The 17,020-nt window shown below is 39.8% G+C and overlaps 1 protein-coding gene across 11 annotated transcripts in view; it reads right to left on the bottom strand.

Moving 5' to 3' along the window:
- Window positions 1-3,667: 3,667 nt before the first annotated feature.
- The window catches only part of TJAP1 (tight junction associated protein 1), a 58,688-nt gene continuing 45,335 nt past the window's right edge, over window positions 3,668-17,020 (bottom strand). For all 11 annotated transcript variants that reach the window (XM_087883064.1, XM_087883067.1, XM_087883063.1 and 8 more), the window contains 5 exons: window positions 15,935-16,096; window positions 14,022-14,088; window positions 10,744-10,851; window positions 9,518-9,601; window positions 3,668-8,059 (listed from right to left, as the gene is read on the bottom strand). In XM_087883064.1, coding sequence (XP_087739190.1) covers window positions 6,746-8,059; window positions 9,518-9,601; window positions 10,744-10,851; window positions 14,022-14,088; window positions 15,935-16,096 — 1,735 coding nt within the window. In that variant the 3' untranslated portion in view covers window positions 3,668-6,745. The remainder of the gene's footprint in view (window positions 8,060-9,517; window positions 9,602-10,743; window positions 10,852-14,021; window positions 14,089-15,934; window positions 16,097-17,020) is intronic.

Below are 17,020 nucleotides of genomic sequence, written 5' to 3'. Positions count from 1 at the left end.
CTCCACGTATCTTATTGTCTTACGAAAAGCAGAATGCTAAGAGTTATGTTGCAAGAACCTTTTCAGCCAAGGCCTACACTGAACTCAATTTCATGTCTTTACTTTCTCAAATCCATTTTGATATACTCTTTGTTTCACAAAATGACAATAGGCCATTAAAAATAGAAGCTACAGCAATCACATAATTGATTGTGGAAATAATACTGATAAATTCATTTAATAAATAAAATGTGGATGCCACCCAACTCTCACATGATTCTGGATGGCTCTTCCAAGTTGGGGCTGAGAGAATGCATACAGTAGTCACCAAAGACAACTTCTTGTCAGTGAACAGGTTGCACTGCTCAGATAGCTAAGGCCAAGTAAGAGGCCCATAGTAGCACATTATCCATTCTCACCTCCCTATCCCACTTCAAGAGGGGAACACAGTCAACTACCAAAGCTGCAGGCCATCAACACATTCCATTTGCAACTCCAGAGAGTTCATCCCTATCCCACAAGTATCACAGGGGACAAGCTGACAACGATGGATACCTAGCCCTCTCTGTCCTCCAGATGGAATACCAGTGTTGAACCATATCTTCCTCCCTGAAAGCCATGGGCCAGAGATCTCTAGGACCAAGCAAGAATTCACCAAGTAGGCCCAGATTTCCTAGATTAAACCTTCCTACTGAGCCATGGAAGTGGAGAAAGAGAGAAAATACCGCTATGGATGATTGAGAGCCAGATTAATTTATAGAAGCAAATGAGGAGAGAGAAAAGTAGCATCGTTCTCCTCTTTTGTCCCCCTTTCTTCTTCCTCCCCAGACTTCCACTGAAATAGACAAGAACTAGGCGGATTGCAAAGGGAAGATATATGATACAGGTAAGCAAGCCATTCTGTCCTCCCACATGCAAATTTGGTTGAAGAGGAAGAGGCAGTTCTCCTTAGATGGAGCAGAAGATTAACATTCATGTGTCAAATCCATCAGGCTTTTCCAAAAGGCAGTCTTTCCACAACTTGGGGGGGAGGGGGTAGTCCGTAAGTCCCTAGACTAAAAGAATTGGAATTGTTTGCTTCTATGGATCCTCTGTTAGATCTGTTGGAATTGGGTATAAGGTAGGGTACCTCCCTTGGCCTACAAATTCTATAATTTTCCAAAGGCATTCCAGGACCTGTTCCCATGACGCCTCTGATTTTGGAAGCTAAAAGTATATAAAGATGAGAAAGATGCTTTTAGAATATCCAGAGGACCGAATGAAGATTATATAACACAGAGCCTATTAGCTACTGCCTTAGTCTTATTACTAAGAACCTTCCTTGCCTATTCCATTTTCCCTAGACTTTTGATCCCATGGCCAAGGGTGAGGCATAATCATAATAGCCAGCCTGGCTTTATGGCATGTATTAACCTAAACTATACAGGTTTTGGTTGAAGACATGACTTCTAATGTAGACACCAAGTGACAACTATGGGTAGAATATAGGAAAGTAAAGTAATAAAATCAGTCCTCATATTGGGACTTTTCAAACATAGTAATCTATTTAGAAAGCCTCTAGAGATATGGATCTTACTGAGATTGAAAAAAGAAACTCCTAACCACCAGCCAGCCAACCAGCATATGCCTAACCTTATCCCTAATCAACAAGAAGACAAAGGAACCAGGACATCAGACTGTTTCCCCATTTCTTGTGCCCCTACCACACCCAAAGCAGCAACTGGCAACAAGGGACACATTATTTGGAGGAGGCACAGAAACCTCAAATGTGTCATATAGCCTTTTTTTAAAAAAAATTGATTTATATGCAGCCCTTCTCCGGACACTCAGGGCGACTTACAATGCGTTAAGCAATAGCCTTCATACTTTTGTATATTTATACAAAGTCAGCTTATTGCCCACACAAACTGGGTCCTCAATTTACCTACCTTAGAAAGGATGGAAGGCTGAGTCAACCTTGAGCCTGGTGAGATTCGAACTTACAGTAATTGCTGACAGCTGGTGTTAATCACAATGCTATCACTCTGCTGAGCCACCAGGCCCGTGACCAGGCCTGGAGTCTTGGCTCCAGCCAGGGAAATATTTTCTCCCACTGGCAAAAGGGGAGAAGTAAGCACCAACCACTGTTTCCAAATAAATGGAGTCTAGAATTTGCCTTCCTGTGGACCCCAAATAACTTCATATATGCATGGATTGCTTGGAACACATTTGTAGAATTGCATACAGTCCTCTGTCCTCTTTTATAAAACACTGTGAGAATAACTATTACAATGATTGGGTGAAGCATTTTTGGCAGAACAGAAGGTAGTTTCTAGCAAGGACTAGAAACTGTCCAGATGCAAAATTCCATTCTCCGGGACAGCTCTGGTATATCCCACTATAAAATGCTCTGATTTTGCTAAAGACCATTTGACTTACATGAAGTTCTTTTTCTACAACAGAAACAGGGCATCTAGCTCACTTAGGTGTTGATAGATATATATCAATTTCAGCAACTAATTCTACACAGTTTAATCCTAATACACTATATTTTTCAAAGTGTATTTTTGTTAGGTAATCCTGGGAGTTGTAATACTGAAGCTGGTGGAGAAGTTGTATCTTCCCCCAGAAAACATTGTGAGAATCTTCTGGTTTTGCCTTGGGTGTGAGTGGGAAGAAGATATCAGACTACAAAATCCTCTGTCCCACTGCGTGGTAAGTCCAATGTACCAACTTTTTCTTGTTTAAAAATAAAATCCAAAACAGCTATATTAAAGCACACATAAATATTGATAAAATAAAACTTTAAAAACCTTCATCCCCCCCCACCCCCCCGGAATGTATCAACAACTAATTCAGAACCAAAGTGATAACATTACAATAAACCATCACACTGTTTTAGTACGAGTGAATAATTAAAAGCATATTACAGAGATCAGGTGTTATTACAGCTCGATATCTCTACTAATTTTTATATATTGGCCTTACTTCTATGTATACATTCACTTTGGTCCAACAATAAAAATATTATTGTACAGTATTACCATCATTCTAGAAACGCAAATATATATCTCCTCTGCAAATAAAATACAAAGACCTTGAAAACCAATAGGAGGCAGCAGTGTCTTCATTTTCTAATTAGGATTTTTCCAGTAAACCCTTGCATGGTTTATAATGGACTTCCAACCAGAGATGGTTTGGATTTCAAACACAACCTTCAAAGTGGTTGAAGGTGAGGTTGATGTAGATATTAGCAAAACATCTAGAAAGACTCATGTTGGAAAGGCTGGTATACAAATATATCAATAATTTGAAGGGACTCTAAAACCTAAACGCTGAAAATTAAAAAAAGAATATATGGTTCTACTTTACTAAGGATGCCCCATGCTACACTAAGGTCTTCAGCATCCTGCTGAAGACCAAAGGTCAATTGTTACCTAACTGATAATTCCAGGGGGAAAAAATCAATTTGAATATAATCATAAAGGAAAATTAACCTTGGTGTAATTTACAGGTAGAGTTGTATCTCAGTGGTATAGCAATCTTTTGCATTAAGGTGGTTCCAGGTTAGATCCCTCGCATTTCTGGTTAAAAAATCAATTATCAAGTTTTGAAAAATACCTGTGATTGCACCTTTAGAATTTTAGCAAAGATTTCTATGGTCTGTTTCTGATTCAAACCACAAAATAAATAACCGACTGCACAGACATATTTTTAAAATAGTTTTATTTCTGCCTTTAAAATATACATTATCAGTTTGAAAATCTCAAAACAAAACAAAACAAAAAAAACCCCCCAAAACCCCAAAACAAAACACACACCACCACCACCAAAACATTTTAGTTGTAGATTAACAGTCTTGAGTTGGGACTCTAAAGTGTGGGAGCAGCTAAATGAGTCAATTCAAGTTCTCCAACAAAATACTGCCAGAGGTGAAGAGCTAAGAAGCCAGATTGCACAAGGACAGTAAATTCACTTGATAAATTATACTATTCATTTATAATAATAATAAAAAAACATTTCCTTTCTTCTCGCTTTCTTCTCCCAGCCTTTAGCCCATTAAGTTATTCCCTACAGGATTACCTGAGTGCTTGGGTGGCATGTCAACAGCACTTCAAAGGTCACTTACAGAAGGGGTTAAATGGGTACCCATAACCTCTGCAGGGCTTTAAATAATCCATTTCTGGCCCTTAAACCACATCCAACTTTTTTTTTCAAAAAAATGTAAAAAGTCCAAAATTTTAGATCCCACCAACATGGAGGGCTGTGAGGGCCAAAAAAGGGATGATAGCGACCCTGAGCTGAATTTTATGGGTCCCTGCTATCTACCCAAAGAGAGAAGGAAAAAAATATTTAGATTATTTGGTTATCAGCTATACTTGTGCCAGCTTCGGAATGGTTTATGTAGCCAAACACAGAAAGGAGAACTGGATCTGGATTTAACATATTGTAACCGAAATGGTCTCGAATCGATTCCATTGACCCAATTAGCTCACGAGAATGATTTCATTTCAACTAGATAAGATTCAACCAATACTGGTTTAAATAAAAGGTCACCAAGCTGCCCTATCTCCATCAGTAACCGGATTAAAAGAATACAGGACTGAAACAGAAAAAAATAGTGACCTTTGTCCTCTTCCATGTAGTGCAGAGAAAATTCAAGGAATTCACAAACTAAATCAAGAGAATGAACAAGGAAGTAAGTAAATTATCAGCTAAAGAAATCAGACCATTAAGTATTATGTAAGCTAAAGGAATAATATCTTTAGCACCAGTTTATTATCAAAAAATACTGTGTTACATCTCACTAATACAATGCAGTAGCTAGCAGCTTAACTAAAGGAATGGTCCATTAATAAGAATTTAAACACGACCATATCCAAAAGGTCAGATATGACCAGATTGCTGTATTTGAAAAAAAAAAGGCCATAATATTCTCTAACAGAAAATTTCCAAAATCTCATTCAAACAAATAACTGGCAAAAATAATTAAGCGAAGTAGCCAAGAAGTTTCTCTGGTTGCATGAATAGCAGGGCAGGTTAATGAATTCAAATATGGAAGTTTGATTCTTTAATGAAAAATTCTTAACACTATGAAATTAGTCCCTCCCCTCAAATGCGCAAATAACACACAAAAACAGCCAGAAAGGAAGAACAAAATACTGAATACAAGTAGGAAACCAAAAAGGGGGAAAGGGAATAAAAGACCTTGGGTAAGGCCTTGGAAAGGCACTAGTATCAATTTGGACCCCATATTGGGATGCCCATCCTCATCAGCCGTCTCCAAGGGGGCAAACAAGAAGTATCTAATTTTGTGCCAAGAAGAGTCATCAAGAGGCAAGCTGGCTGTATGGTTTAGTCTTGGATTAATGGGAATTTTTTCCTCAGCTAGTGAAATAATTTTATGGACCAGACGTAAAGTGACTCAAGATCAAAAAGCTGAAATATCTCTTCTACAGTATGTACCACTCCATCCCACAACACTTTTCTGCTCACCCAAAAATGGAGACAGAAGTACATATTAACAGTTGAAGACTTGAAGCAGCACTCCTCAATTTGGCATCCCCCTCCCAGAAGTGTTGAAACCACACAGCCCTATACAGTCACACTTGCTGGGAATTTTAGCCCCTACACGTCTAAAGAATAAGAGTGAGGAAGACTAATCCAAAGGAAAACATAGATAGTATACTATCACCAAATCATGATCCAGAGTATCCAAGTGATAGCTAAACAGACAGCTACACAGACTCAGCTCATTATGGCAAACAATCTAGCTCAAGTTGGGAGATTATGGCAGGGAGTCTGAGATCTAGTTTGGCAGAAAACCCCAACTTCCAGAATATGGAGCCCCACTCCCCATATGCAACATGCAAAGAAACGGTAGAGGTGATTCCTGTGCCTCATCTGCCTTGTTGACCTATGCATATAGCCACAGGAAGGCTTGGAGAAACAAACATGAACTCACCAAAATGTTACAGAATTCACCAAAAGCTTACAGAAATGAGGATATTCATTCACAGAAGGCTTTTCACTTCATTCATCTTCTTCACCTGATGGCTTGGTGGGAGACTGAGGCAAGAAAATAGGGACTAAATATTCCTATCTCGTGCCACAAGCCAAAAAGGTAGAAATATAGGCTTCAGGTGTCTCAGGACTTAATTTGAATTAATTGGAACTGATCAGTAAGTGTGAAGGCAGACTTTTTGAAGAAAAGAAATGAAGTCAGGTGGAACCCCTCACCAAGCGTTTTGAGAAAGGACGCATGGAGGGGAGATAGAAAGCGTGCCTTTGTTTCAACTGCTCCATTGTTCTTTACCTTAAGAGGGAAGGTCTGTAAGGTAATTAACACTAGATTCAATTTCATACAGTTAAGAGTGCTTGTGTAGATCTAAAATTGTGCTGGTTTTCCAATCATATATACTATTATAATTGGACTCAGTGTTAACTATTTTCTAGATCTTGGCCTTCAAGACAAGGAGAACAGGTTGAAGAAGGCAGGCACAGAGAGCACAATTCTCTCTCTTATCCACACCTGAGGAGTGCTTGAGCAGTCAACATCAGCACAAAAGAGTTGCCAGCATACATCCAAGTGCATCCTGGTGCTAGAGAAGAGCTGTCTCCCCTTTCCTGTGTATTAAAAAGACAGTAAATACTTAAACATTGCCTAGAATTCCTGGCCAAAAATAATGTGATAGCAATCCCTTGAGTCTCAGGGCTTGAAGAGCAACCCTGGGAAGAGAATGCAACACTCAACCTGGGTAGCCAAGACAATTCTTCTTCTCCATTCTCAAGTAAGTAAGTTGCCTTGCTCCTGAGCCTGGGTTAAGCTGTCCTTCCGATGTAAATGATGAACCCCCATTCTCTTGGGGCTGCGATGTGGGCGCCCAGGAGGTGGCTTGCTCTTACCATCCTTGCTCTGCTCAGAAACCCCCTCCTGGCTATTCACCCTGCTTTCCAGGAGCAACAATTCCTGTTCTTCACCTGGGCTCCCAGATGAGTAGTCTATGTAATCTTTGGACTTCTCTGGTGAAGAAGTGACAGGCTCTGCCATCCCCTCAGTACCAGACCCTTGCAGCAATTTGCAGCTTTCGTCCTGGGAGAAATCTGTGCTGTAGTCAGAAGAGAAGTGGTTCCGGCGACTTCGAAACTCTGTGCTGTCGATGTCCACGCTTGAGTCTCTGCTTACAGTCCAGCTGTAGCTCTGCACGGATTCTTCACCATCTGAGTAGGCGGAAGCTACCCGACCTAACTCTTGCATGGAGCGGCTGAAACGTTTCTGGAGCTCCTGTGCTGTGTCACGACTAAATGCAGTACGGTTTACTAGCACGTGCTCTGTGGTAGGAGGAGCCTTATCCACAAACATCCGCTGCCAGTTAGCTAGTAAATCCTCCTCGGAGCTGGCGGAACTGGCAAATGTGCTGGGAACCTGTGGGGGGCTGCTGAAGGGGCTGCTTTGAGAAGATCCAGGAACCCGGCTCAACTTGGGGGAAGGTTGGTAGGAGCAGCTGGAGGCAGAGCGTTGACCTGAGGCTGGGCTGCTAGGAAGGGGGCGCTGCCTGTCACAGTTCTCATCCTCCCCCTGGACTAAGCTCAAAGAGATAGCTTGGCGGGTAGCATAAGTACAATTGGGCAGTGGGCTGTTCTTTGGAATCCGCACCTTGTCCTCAGAAAACTCGATGACTTTCCGCCCTGGATACATGGGGTGGGGAGGGGGAGGGGTGGGATATGGGCTTAGTTTCTCAAAAGCAGGCACCTCCTTTGGCAGGCTCTCCAAGCAGTTCTGTGGCTTGCAGCTCCCATTTTGCTGTCTAGATCCCTCCTTCCCCTTGCTTTCTGCTTGCCCCGAACTTACACAAGTTTCAGGAAGCGTGCCACTCATATCTACATGCACAAAAACATCTTCAGCCATAGAGCAACTTCCACTGCTGGATTTGGCTGAGTTCAGCACCAGTGATTCTGGCTTCTCCAACACTCTAGCAATGACTGAGGTGGGCACAACATCAGAGGGAGCCAAGGTGTGCAGTTCCTCCTGGCCAGGGCCTACAGAATCCTGAGTGTTTTGCAAGTGCTTGTTGACCATATCTTGCAGCTCAGATGGAAGCTAATAAGAAAAAGACAGAGTAGTCTGGAATTAAAATCGCATATAGGAAACACGGTAAATGGGATGGACAAATACACCACGGTGTCTGTAAAACCCATCTAAACTGCTTGTTCTAACTAAATGTAACTGAAGAGCTTTTCAAATATGTAATACCTACATTCAAAATACTTCTCTTTCTATCCCAGAATCAAGGGAAATATTGTGCTTCCAATATACATTTAGAACAAATAGAAATATTTGTAATATCTTACATTCCTTGCTTGTGTTAGGCCAACACAGTACCATTGATGGGTGGAAAAAAAAGTTGATTGCCACACTGAACTGAATAACCAATTCCCTCCTTGCTCTTGTTATAAGCTACGTCTGCCAGAAAACATCTAGTAATTACAAGGCACTGTCTTGGCCAAACTGCCCTAGAATTAGTTCAATTGATTTTGGAAACAGAACCACTTTGCACTCCCTGGGAATCTTCTCATGGACAGTCTGTCAAGCAAATTATAAGCAAGGAGTACATCATTTTCATCAGCTTTCATCTATGCAGTTACACAAACAGATTCCGTGCAGAACATCTTGCAGAACATCCTAGAGCTGAGCTTTTAGCAGAACATGGTCCTTCCTTGCCTCTCTAAGATGCCTTCCTGCAGGACTCTGCTCTTGTTCATTTCCCAATAAATACTGCAGCAATTCCTGTAAACTATGAAAAGAGGAATGACAGGGAACATGAAAGCCAGCACCCATGGCAAAGATTAAATAGGATGTATGCAGAGGTGACATAGTCTTTGTCCCTGACCAAATGCCCTGTGATGGGCCAGATGTGTTAGGATTGCAAAAACAAGCATTGCGCTAACATAAATATCCAGCAGTAGAAATGTGTAAACACTGATACCTGAGAACATGTACCAGGCCTGCAAATATAAATGAACCCCCCCCCCTTTAAAAGTAATATATGGTAGAGGATAGGAGGAACGTTGTCCATGGGGTCGCGATGGGTTGGACACAACTTCGCAACTAACAACAACGAAAATTTCGGACTATAAGACGCTCCAGATATTTAAACTTCCTAGTCTAACTAGCTTCCTTGTTTTCTGTCCTGGCTACTAAATCGCCTCCTCACTTTAGTTAGTTAAAAATCCCTGTAGTAATCAGATTTTTGTACTGGATTACTAATTCTGTTATAATATCTCATTGTACTGAGGACTCATATAGAAATGGTTAACTGAAACAAAAAGAGGAAAGTTAGGATTAATCAGGAGGCCTGCAATTCATGAAACTCTTTTCAGGAACCTACTGAATTCAAAGCCAATGAGGCAATGAAAATGAGAAACATGTACAAGATGACTGGCATTGTTTATTGTCCCCTTTAGGAAACAGAAATCCCAGAAAAATAAGGACATGCAGTTCATCCCAGGCCATTAAAGTGATTCACCAGTCCTCAAACCCCTCCAGGTTTTTACTCACATCAGCAAATTTGTGGTTCCGAAAATGAGATTTGTTGCACTTCAGGAGCTGCACTGCTAAGTTACAGTCTAGCCGGTATCGCTCCTGTCAAGACAACACATCATAATTGAAAAGATATAGCTTGGAAATGGTCCACAACAATGTGATGTCCCAGGCAAAAGTACAAAAGTATTTCATAATGATGAAAACAAAACAACTGAGAACTTGCAACAGTTTATGGCAGGGGTGTCAAACTTGCATTGTCATGTGACGTGTCGGGACTTTTTCCCCCTTTGCTAAACCGGGCGGGGGCAGGGCCAGCACGTGACGCAACCGGCCCGCAGCCCACGAGTTTGACACCCCTGGTCTATGGCAACCCAGAATCTTCAGCTGAAGGCTAAGGACAGAACTAGTCTTGATCATATCAATTTCTCTCACAAGTCCCAATGAACATTTTAGAAAAATAAAAATGCATTAAAATGTACAGCTACTATATTTTACTACTTGTTCTAGCTACTAGCCTCTTCTCCATTGTGGCTGATTAAAACTTGTGCGATTTGACAAGTTCATTCACAAACTAGAATAGTTATTTTTAAAACAGGCTTTACGAAAGACAACTACTATAAGCGGAGAACTTCATAGCTTTACAAACAGAAGTCAGTAAATAAGGCCCAAGAAAAGGCCTAGACCATATCTACTGTAAAGATAGGACCATATATAAGTCATATGTAGGTCAGGCTGATACATCAGTGTACAGAGCCAATAGGAAAAATAATTAAAAAATAAAAAAAACAACTCACTAGATCAAAAAAAGCATCAGAATCCTTGGTAAATGTCTGATAGAATAAACTGAGTTGTATGGCTGTCAGTTAATGCATTGCATTTCCATACCTAGGTCCTCAAGATATGCTAGCATATGAACCACATCAAGTGGGAAGGCCCATATTCCTAATTTTGTACATTTTAAAAACACCCAATTGGGAAAAGCTGTTCTAAATGAAACACAGATTAAGTATCCCAATTTTCACAATCCATCTTCCTGAAAAAGTATATATGTCAATATGTTGCTTGGATAGGAATTGGGCTCTCTTATACAATGCCAGTTTTTTTTAGAATAGTTGATCTTCAGCAGGCTGTCATCTGCTGCTCTTCACAGAACTTTAAACACTAATATACTTATGTAAGGTTAAGCCTATTAATTATTTCCCTATTTCTTACACAAGATCAATATTCTGAAAAAATCTTACATTAAGCTCTTCCAGTTTATTGATAGTTGTTTTGGCATCCAGAAGCTTATTAGTGAGCTCCACAATTTCCCAATCAAGAGTTTTCCGATCCATTTCAGCTTTTTTAATCTAGAGAATAGCAATATACACGTGATGAGTCACATTAGTCAACAATTGGCAGTCTTCATCCTTGCCCTCTTCTCTTCTACATCCTACCCAAACTCCTTTTCTTCATTTAGCAAAAAAGAGGCTTTTTTAACCCATATAATTCTTTTTGTGTATCTTAGGGAGGAATGACTTAGGAACGCAAACTCTGTTTGAGTGTTTGACTTCTTCATACCTGTTTGCAAAAACACCATACAAACATGAAGAATGCCCTTTAAATCAGGAATTGGCAAACCTGAGCTTCTGCTGTACTCCAATTCATATCATTTTAAGCTAGCATTATCTATTGTCAGGCATTATAAGAACTGAAATCCAAGAACATCATGGAAAGCGAGCAAGGTCAGACTTTAGTAATTTTGGTTTGAATAGGCACATTTGAGAAGGAGAGAAATTATGCTTGGGGAAACTGTGAAAAACTGTTTGTGTGTATTCATCTAAAGAAAAATAATAGGAGCACATAAAATATCTAAAGCAACTGTACTTATTATATATTCTACTCATGTTTTCCACAACTCTACACATACCCAGGTTTTCTGTAACAATCATCTACTGTAATTGTGGGGCAGAGGAATAGTAATGGCTTCATCTGAATCTCACCATTACGCATGGCCTTTAATTACATAATACTCCATGTTAATTAAAAAAAATATCAATTTTCAAGTTTTAGTCTAGACATGGTGGGAGAATGGTAGGAGAAAATCTTGGAAACAAGCAGATATTGCACTCTTTAAAAACATATCAGATCAATATCTAGAGTTTATCATTAGAAAGAAAAGGTTCCTGCACCATGAGGTTTAAAATTTTATTCTCCTACACTTACCTAGCATTGCAGGCTAGTATATATATATATATATATATTATTTATAATAAAAGTGATGTGACCCACCAAAAATGAAATCCATCTTGGAATGAATTCAAACAAAAATACATGCTTTGAGCAAGGTGCACAGGACAAGTGTAATAAATAACAATGATTGAGGGATTTTAAATTAATTAATTAATTAATTAATTAATTTCTATTCCATCTTTATTATTTTTATAAATAACTCAAGGTGGCAAATATACCTAATACCTAATATTTCTTCTTCCTCCTATCTTCCCACAACAACTACCATATGAGGTAGATCAGGTTGAGAGAGGTTGACTAGCCCAAACTCATGTATGCTGGCTTTCATGCCTAAAGCGGGAGTAGAACTCACAGTCCCCTGATTTCTAACCTGGTGCCTGAATCACTAGACAAAACTGGATAGTGTTTATTTAAGCAGGTAATTCAGAACCTGTCTGAGGGGCAAAAAGTAATGTTTAAATGCATGCCATTTTGAGAAGAAATAGACTTAAACTGATTTGCGCATCCTAGCTCTCAACTATTTCTTGAGTCTCCAAGACCGTCCTTTTATCCCAACTTCTTCTAAATAAGATATTTTGCTGAAGTAGCAAAACATAAGGATCTTAATTACGTATCACAGGAATGGCAAATTCTACTCTGAAATTTCAATAGGCATTTGCCCTACAAAAGTACCTTACCTTTTCCACAGAAAAACAGCCCAGTATCACACAGTTCTAGTGTGCCTCATTCAGTCTAATAGGGTTTGCTTTCAAATAAGTGTACAACAGCCTTTAAATACCGGTACTACTACTACTAGATAGATGATGCAAGTGATTGGGGCCCGAGTTTGAGGAATGAATGTTGAGATCTGACTATTACTTTAAGCCTACTTTACTGCTCACGCTATATGTGTTTCCTGCCTCAGTGGCAATCCCACCCAGCAAAGCATTCATAGGAAAGGAGTATGGTCAGGATGGGATTCAGGGATCAGGAAAATACACAACTTGTGCTTTCCACTTTGTCCACTTGTGCTTTCCATGAAAATTGATTCTCAGAGTATTTATTTTGCATTTAAAGTAATACCTTATTGTTCTAAAGCCCACTCAGAAAAATTTTGTTTCTTTTTCCTGCAGTTATACAACTTGTGACATAAAGTGAGCAGGATCAGAAGCTTTCTGTTATTTCACACATTCACCCCATTTATTTTATTTTCAAATTTATTTGCCACCCATCTCTCATTTCATATGACAGATAACATAACTTTCACACTAACACAAAGATTACTGACACCTTTGTGTCAGCAGCTGCTTCAGCGAAACATTTCACTTGATTTGAAAAACGCGAACTTGTTCCCACTCCATTCTGTCTTGTGAAGCATGGGTGTTGATATTGGATTAAAATGATAATGATTTAATACTGTATTTGTACTAGAATGAGAAATCCTTAGTTTTGGTTATGGTGATTGAAGCTTCTGAGAACTGTACTACCCATCTCCTAGTTCTGCAATGATAAGAAAAAGTACTGCATTTCATGTCAGTTTGTGGATTAATTTTTTTGGTAGACAAATGGCATCCCCCCCCCAAAAAAACCAACAACCCTATGACATCCCATAAAATAGGATGGAGCAAGTCATGCTAGGAAAGGATCAGCTATTTCATTCAAACCCAAGTTGCAGGCTGATTCAGATTCTGGATCCCATCAAAGACAGTGCAAGTGGGGCTGAGTAATGCATGGACAACAATGAAACTGGAAAGGCTGAAACATGTGAAGAGGAAAAGAAAAACACACAAACGAAAAGACGCAACTGCAAAAATCCAGTTTTGACTGAGAGAGGCCTGAGAGGTGAGCACACCCAGCATGTGCCAGCAGCAGCGTAGGAAGGAAAGAAACAGAGACAGAGACAGAGACAGAGACAGAGAAAAAGAGAGAGAGGAGAGAAAAAAAGCCATGAGTGTTATGAATGCACATAATATACAAATGTTGGCTCTACTCTGACACCCCACAATTCATGACAAAACCATCCCACCCAGATTCTGCAATAGGCAGCACATGACAACTCCAAGAGTCTTTTAAAAAGCTGGGAGACAAAACTACAAATAGCTGAGTTGCAGGAGACACCCAAAACACTGTTGCACAAAACACAAGACTTGGAAGCAATGCTCATTTTCATCAACTCTACACTGAAATTCTATTCCAAATCTTGATTCATTGCATGTTGATATTACTGTACAGTACTGGTACCCTTTAAGATCTTTAAAACAGTTAGACCTGCCCATTCTACTCGTTATAGGGCCATACAATCACTTACCAGGGCATGCAGCTTCTCCTCCAAATCCTGATTTGTTCTTTGTGAAGCTGTGTAACTATTTTGCAATCTAAGATATAGAAGAGTAGCCATGTTACTAAATAGGCACAAAAGGTTCCCCAGGGTGAACACCAGATATGACATATTATACAATGGACTGTGGTATTGTATTTACAACATGCCTTAAACTCTGCCATGTTTGGGTATTTCATCTCCTTCTGCATTAATCTGCATGAAGCTTGAGAAAGGAGGTACAAAATTGGGGGAAGGGTGTGAGAATGTGGGGGGGGGGGAGAGAATAAGTTTGATAAGGGGAAATGATCAAAATTCACTCCAGTGAAAGAACAGAAATGTTGAAGACTATGATAAAGCTTTCAGAGAAATCTCCCAATCCTATATGGTAGAATACAGTTATCAGTAAAGGTCAGTGGTGAAATTCAATTTTTTTTTACTACCAGTTCTGTGGGCGTGGCTAGGTGGGCGTTGCAGGAGAAGGATACTGCAAAATCTCCATTCCCTCCCCACTCCAGAGGAAGGATATTGCAAAATCTCCATTCCCACCCCACTCCAGGGGAATGATACTGCAAAATCCCCATTCCCTCCTCACTCCAGGGGAAGGATACTGCAGAATCTCCATTCCCACCCCACTCCAGGCAAAGGATACTACAAAATCCTCATTCCCTTCCGACTCCTGGGGGAAGGATATTGCAAAATCTCCATTTCCACCTCAGTCTGGGACTAGCCAGAGGTGGTATTTGCTGGTTCTCAGAACTACTCAAAATTTCTGCTACTGGTTCTCCAGAACCAGTCAGAACCTGCTGGATTTCACCCCTGGTAAAGGTTAATCTCTGCCTCTTTCTTCATCACCTCATCTTCCTCCCATCTATGAAGTTGTTATATTAATGACTGCACATTTGTCTCCATTGCCCCAGTTTCTAAGCTGGTGGTTCATGACTTATCTGTGTTTTCTAAGAACTGGACTCTCAACTTGGTTTAAACTACTGTATCCAGGCCTAGTTATATTTAATAAACTATAAATATTGATAGGCAATGAGAAAGGACCCTTTCCCTCTATAACAGTAAAGCATCACTCATGTCAACAACTTTCCTAGGTATAACAAAGCCCTAGATTAGTATATCTCAATATTGGCAGCTTGAAGATATGTGGACTTCAACTCCTAGAATTCTGGTAATTCTGGGAGTTGAAGTTCACACACCTCCAGGTTGCCAAGGTTGAGGTACAGTGATCTAGATAATGGAAATAAAATGTGATATATCTCAGCAGTATTACTGATTTCAAGATTCAGTGTCAATTGAGACAATGCAGCCAATGTAGCCATCATCTTGGGGACTCATGGGGAAACATTTGGATTGGGCACATGTCTTTCACAATATTCAGTAAAGCTCATTTCCTTCTCTGTTTCCGGCTCTCTATGACTGTCTTCAGTTATTAACCAAAGTATTAAAAAGCCTGACCAAAGAATCTCTATGTAGTAATTACAATATAGCTCTGTAAATCTATAGATCTTACATAACACTAAGCTATCCAATAGCAAGCCAAAATGATAAAGGGGAAAAAAATCCAGCTTTGTAAGTGGTGTCTGCATGCCTCAGGACACACATTTCATATAGAACAATTTCCCTGTACATAATGATCTACAAGAGAATATAGTCTTTGGCTTTCCAGATGTTATCAAACAACTACGATGAAGAATAGCAGCCAGGAGCTATTAGGAGTTGTAACTGAACAACCACCCGGAAAGCCCAAGGTTTCCCTGACTTCATTTGCAGTATTTCTATAAATGGCAGAGTAGGGTAAAATATATTGCAGAACAAGCTAAACCCTACCAATTAACAAACTGGACTGCTTTTCTCTCCTCTCCTCCTCCCCACCTGATGTTCTAAAAGTCACATACCTACGGAATTTGTCTTTAAATTTTTCTAGCTCTTCTCGATTTTGGCCCAATTCCATCTCCAGGTAGTCTTGCCCAGACTCCAACTCCCTCTCCATTGCTTCCATTTTGTTGGTGACATAGGCCAGACGTCGACGCAGCTCTTCATTGTCACGCTGCAACAACCTAAGGTACAAAAAGCAGCAACTTATTTCCAATTACACTACAGGAAACTTTGCTGCCGATATAGCAATGTGCCTCTGAACAAAGTTCAATTTCATTCCTGGAATCTGGAAAGATAAAACAAGATAAATGCAAAAAACATAGCTTCAATTGTCACCTAATTTAGTTGCAAAGTGAACAAATGAGCTTTATAATCTGAAAATTTGTTTAAAACAATTGGCTAATTATAACTCATACACATAGACACCCAAATCACCGTCACTTCTGCATAATATCCACAAGTTCTGTGGACAGAAAATGGATAGCTTCAAGTTCAAATTTTCCTGTACAGGATTCTCAAAAACCATCATTTGGTAAGCCAGGAAAGGAATCACAGAATCAACTGTCTGCAAAATGCATGAAAAACAATTAAATTACCCTCAAGAAGCAGCTTCCTCTTAAAAATCTAACCAGGGATAGAAAACCCACCACCTCCATAGGAAAAATATTCCACTGCTGTTCAGATCTTACTACCAAAAAGTTTATCCTTTTATTTAAGCAAATTTCAAGAGGCTGAAACTTGTAACCATTATTTTTGGTTTCCATTTCTGTGACAATGGAAAATAGTACCTGATTATCTTATCTATGTTGTCATTGTTAGTTGCAAAGTTGTGTCCGATCCATCACGACCCCATGGATAACATTCCTCCAGACCTTCCTGTCCTCTACCTTACCTATCTTATCTTAACTATACCACCTTTTTAATATCTCGCTTCAGTCTTTTTTCTTTCTGGTTGAACATCCAAGGTTCCTTCAGTCTGTGCTCTAGTTTCTCTATCATTTTTGTCACCTCCCTCTGAATCTGTTCTAAATTATCAATCAATCAATCAATCAATCAATCAGAATAAAGCTGGAAGGGACCTTGGAGGTCTTCTAGTCCAACCCCCT

Source organism: Pantherophis guttatus, chromosome 1, assembly GCF_059756535.1.
Source record: "Pantherophis guttatus breed Tessera chromosome 1, ASM5975653v1, whole genome shotgun sequence".
Lineage (NCBI taxonomy): Eukaryota > Metazoa > Chordata > Lepidosauria > Squamata > Colubridae > Pantherophis > Pantherophis guttatus.
The sequence above is the reverse complement of the archived record's forward strand: the minus strand, read 5'-3'. Positions and strand labels throughout refer to the sequence as shown.